This window comes from Penaeus japonicus, unplaced genomic scaffold (genome assembly GCF_977035675.1).
Source record: "Penaeus japonicus unplaced genomic scaffold, GWHDUDI00000001_assembly GWHDUDI00000039, whole genome shotgun sequence".
Classification (NCBI taxonomy): Eukaryota; Metazoa; Arthropoda; class Malacostraca; order Decapoda; family Penaeidae; genus Penaeus; species Penaeus japonicus.
Genome location: NW_028234441.1, coordinates 23,769,951 through 23,774,950, shown reverse-complemented (window position 1 = coordinate 23,774,950; position 5,000 = coordinate 23,769,951). Strand labels below are relative to the sequence as shown.

General features: G+C 35.9%; 2 protein-coding genes across 2 annotated transcripts in view; one reads left to right on the top strand and one right to left on the bottom strand.

Moving 5' to 3' along the window:
- LOC122250496 (uncharacterized) overlaps window positions 1-3,160 on the top strand; it is a gene marked incomplete at its 5' end in the record, with an annotated part of 14,855 nt that extends 11,695 nt beyond the window's left edge. The window contains 3 exon segments of the mRNA XM_086533577.1: window positions 1,127-1,154; window positions 1,374-1,568; window positions 2,459-3,160. Of these exon segments, the coding sequence (XP_086389703.1) occupies window positions 1,127-1,154; window positions 1,374-1,568; window positions 2,459-2,547 (312 nt within the window).
- Window positions 3,161-4,065: 905 nt separating this feature from the next.
- The window catches only part of LOC122259046 (uncharacterized), a 1,729-nt gene continuing 794 nt past the window's right edge, over window positions 4,066-5,000 (bottom strand). Inside the window, exon 1 of the mRNA XM_043011928.2 lies at window positions 4,066-5,000. This exon is cut by the window's right edge and continues 794 nt beyond it. Within this exon, the coding sequence (XP_042867862.2) occupies window positions 4,466-5,000 (535 nt within the window). The 3' untranslated portion in view covers window positions 4,066-4,465.

The following is a 5,000-nucleotide window of genomic DNA, read 5'->3' as shown; positions in this document are numbered from 1 at the left end:
TTAACAAATTAGGAGAAAAATAATATCAAATCGAGTATCTATTTTTTCAATGCATCTTACAAATGTATTAGAAGCAAACACTTTATTAGTAAAATCTATATCATTGTTTAGTCATGTACCGAAATCAGCCATTCTTTTTATGTGAAGGCTGTCAGACCTTTCATGAATTTCAGTTCATGGCTGAATACCTCCATGACCGGGTCTCACAGCAAAAGACTCCAAAAGTAAAAAGAAAAAGAAAGAAAAGAATAAAATATGGCAACAATTTGGAGTTCCCTTTCGAGTCCATGTAAAAAGTAAATGCAGAAAACTGTAACTGCATCTATCACTGGTACAGCATTTTTCCTTCGTGGTGTACCAGCTCACAATACAATCCTCAAGAGAAGGAGACACCGGGCTGTCCATGAAAATAAGGATAATAACAAACTCAGGGTGCATTTTCAAATCTCCATTATCTTTTATGAGAATGGAAAAGTTTATTATTGTGGAGGTTTGACTGGAGAACTGAGAGCTAAATTTCGTGAATTAATAATTTTGTAAATGAATTGGATAATAAAGCTAAATATGAAGGAAGTGTGTACCTTTATATACAGTACGTAAACAAAAGATTATTCTGTAATTATAAATTAGGGACATTGATCAAATAATGTGATGTTTCCTCCGAACCTTCAAGACCTACGATCGTAATTTTAAAACCACAAATTCATAGATGACAAAATGTAAGGCTAATACTACACTACTACAAAACTAGTGAAAATACGATATTTTTACATATATCAACTATTTTTTTGGTAGATATGAGAGTGACCTATTGAGTTTTATTCCCTTACTTTCTCTTACTCTCGGGATAAAAATTACTTGAGTGATTTTTGAGTGACGTTCATTTTCTTACACAGTCCGCCATATTGGGCACGTGTTACTTACTGAGTGATGTGAATGCACATGGCGCAATTATAGTGCTTTGGAAGGTGAGTATCATATTTGGAACAAGATCCAATAATTGGTCTCTTGGGCTTTAACCTATGGTATGTATATGTGATGTACAGCTGAGATAATGGCAATAATGATGATTATTTTGCAGTGTACAATATTGGTCTTATTATTCTAATATTTGATAAATTTACAGTCTGCCGGACCTGAGCGTCAACATGGAGGTTGGTTGTGAATTATTATTGTTAACGGGAATGAAGGATTAGTTATAATCAAGTTGTGATATAAAATATGCAAATGTAAAGAATAGTATATATATCTTCAATATATTTACCTAATTGAAAGGAAATGATGACCAAAGAATTCCTCAACTCCTTTCTAAAGTCTACCATAAAATCAACATACCCTCACGTTTTCTATAATAACCTTCACAACAATTACAGAAAACGGGAATCCAAGCAGCTCTGGTAAAGACAAGGACTCAAGCAACGGAGGAGGAAACAGTCCGGATAAAGACAAGGACCGAGAAGATACACTAGGATCATCAAATACTATTCCGGCAGGATCGAGCGATAATGTCGACTACTTACGAGTCATCTCCGGAAGGCCAGATGCAAAGAATAACCAAAGGAGGCGAGGTGAAGATAATAGTATTTTATATATCACAATAGTAATACTTATGATGATGATGGCAATAGTATTGACAATAATGATAAAGTGATAGATAAAAGGAATAATGACAATAATGATACTAGATGCAAGTAATGATAATAATACCAATAGTGATATTAATAATAATAATAAAACCTGCTGAAGATGATTATACTAATTGTCACCATTATTATCATAACTGCATTACAGTATCAATTTTTGAATATGTATGAAGATTTTGTATAAAGCAACCACCTGGCAACTAGTAATGGTGACACCAGAAAAAACAAAAAATATATTACCAGAATAAACTGATAACATTTTTACATATGCTGATAATTTGAGTTACATGAGTATTAGAGACCATACTTAACACCGGTAAATAAAATCGTAGAAAAAATAAATATGTTAATTAGGTTAAATCAGTATTAAACGTTCGATTACTTTTTTTTGCATTAAGCTCTTCATATGCCTGCTCATTCTTAAATTACTTACCTATAATACATTTCTCTAACCAACGTCTTTTTTCACTCAGAAAACCAAATATTTATATTGTATATCTAGTGAATCTTTTAAACAGGGTTGCAGTTTATTTAGCTAAATCTTCATATATGGATCACCGTTAGCAATGATAAAAGATTAAATAATAATAATGATAACATAATATAATAATAATGATAATAGTAAAAACAATGATGATAATTAAAAAATTCTCAATAACTGCAATGCATGCTTTTTACACAGATAACTGACAGAAATGTTCAGATTAAAAAATCGTATCTAATTACAAGTAAATCAAACAAACCCTCAGACAATTTTCTGAATATCTGATCACCCATTATTACATAATCTCTCCATCATCTTTCTTTGTTTGCAGAAACTTCTTATCTCGATCTCAACGACTCCTCTGGGACTACAATCCGGAAGTTCTTAGAACATACTCGAGCACAGTCCAAGGAGTCATAGAGTGTCACTGCTACTCCTGTTGCTATTTCTTCGACTGCAACCACAACCACTACAACAACTACTAGAGATACTACGACTACTAATACAGTTACACCTACTACTACGACTATTACTACAACTACTACGACTATTACCAAAACAACTACTACTACTTCTACAACTTATAATATCACTACAACATCTACTATCAGAACTACTACAACCATTACTAAAACCACTCTAGAAACTACTACAACTACTACAACTCCTACCACAAGACAACAACTACTCTTACAACCACTACATCCCTAACTACCTCGCTTTCGTTGTCCTGGTGGCAAACGACTGTAGAAGGTATTGAATCTAACCCAATGGAAGGATTATACAACCGCTTCGTCCATTAACCCTTCCATAGGGTTAATCTTCCAATATTCGCGTTCAACCAAGTTGGCAAGTTGTCGGCAAGTGTATAACCTTTCGTAGCGCCAGCTGGTATGGTACTACACTACGCGTGACTTGCTACCAAGAGCGGTTAATCATACTTTGTGAGTGCGATTGACACCGTAGGAGTGTGGGGTAATAAGAGAGTGAGTGAGAGTGAGAGAGAGAGAATCAGAGAGAGAGAGAGAGAGAGAGAGAGAGAGAGAGAGAGAGAGAGAGAGAGAGAGAGAGAGAGAGAGAAGGTTGAGAGAGGAGAGAGAGAGAGAGAGAGAGAGAGAGAGAAGAGAGAGAGGATGAGCGAACTCGAAGGAGAGAGAGATTGTGCAGAAATGAGAGACGAGATGAGAGAGAGAGACGAAACTACTGAGTGCGAGATGAGAGAAAAGAAAAGTGAAATGAGAGAATTCAGAGAGAGAAAGAGTCGAGAGAGGAGAGAGAGAGAGAGAGAGAGAGAGAATATCAGAGAGAGAGAGAACGGTAGAGAGAGACAGAGAAAGAGAGAGAGAGAATCAGAGAGAGAGAGAGAGAGAGAGAGAGAGAGAGAGAGAGAGAGAGAGAGAGAGACTTTGTGTACTCCATGTACTTTCCAGGATGTATTGCAAACCGCAAATGGACAGGAAATATCTGTTTTAATCATATGTACTAAGATTGCAATACAGTTAATAAATTGCTGCACTGTTTCAATCATTCCACTAAATAAATATGAGGTTAAGGATCATCAAAACGAGCTAAGTTAAATATAGCATGATAAAAAAAAACAATTGAAATTTGAAATATCTATTGTTGGTAAAAATGTCCTTTAGAATTTATCACAAACGATTTCAAGATTTGAACAAGTTGAATACCCTTCATAACTGTAAATTAATTGTTAGAAACATACTAATGGATAATTACTGACAGGTAACGTAACCAATATTCAAGTTTACAATCACACATACACAGGTGTGTGCTTATTTCGACGTAGAGCGATGTAGTGTTTCATTGGGGTCGTAGATCCATATGATTTTAAATACAGAAATCGAAAGGATTCTTCAGAATTGTCGATATAGGTGTAAAATGTTCGCTAGTCTTGCGTGAACGAAGGTTGAAAGAAAGTTATTTAAAAATACTAAATATTTATTCTCACGCATATATATATACATTGATAGAAGAATAAAAAGAAAAAAAATACAAATCTGATTTAAGTAACAGCCATAAGTATCTTGGTAGACAGAATAAGAAAAAAATAAACATAATTCTTAATCATTATATTAATAAACAATGATCATGAAGATATCATTGAGAGATTGATTATAGGAACAAACAACAGTATATAATACTTTACTTTCTCTATACAAAGAGTAACACAAAACACGACTAGATATTCTGTAACAATATTTATCTAAGTAAGAAAATAAAACAAAAAAACACCATCATTACACAAACTCGAGCACTTCATATATAAATTTATACTGGCACACATAAATAATACCCAACCTAGTTTTCTTTTCTCCAGTATTCAAGTCCTAGCAACGTATTTGACAAGACTGGGACTGATGACGTAACCAGGAAGTTCGATCGTGTTGACCATGTGATCCAAGACTCGATGGAAAGGCACGTAAACGGAACACCGGACTTCGTTGAGATGTTTTACGAGCTCGGCAGCGCTGGCGGCGGGAAGACTCATGGCAGAGAAGTGCACGGGTTCTGGAGGGTCGTACAGACGGTAGAAATCTGGAGCAAAGCGGCGTAATTCGCTGACGTAAGGTCGTCCTATGATAAGGGCGAAGGTGAAGAAGTAGAGGATGCCGTAGAAGATGTAGGTCACGCGCACGGACATCAAGTGCTGATGGCGCGGATCTTCCACCCACCAGAGGACCAAGAAGAACAGCAGTCCGCCGATACTCGAGATGACAAACAGTTCGTAGATACAATTGAGACTAAATTCGTAGTGTCGGAAAGGGACGGGTTCTTGCAGGTGGAGGAAGAGCCAAGAGGAGTCCGCCTGCTGGAGCTCCCCTCGGCTAATCGTGTTGTTGAGTCGTGTCGTGATG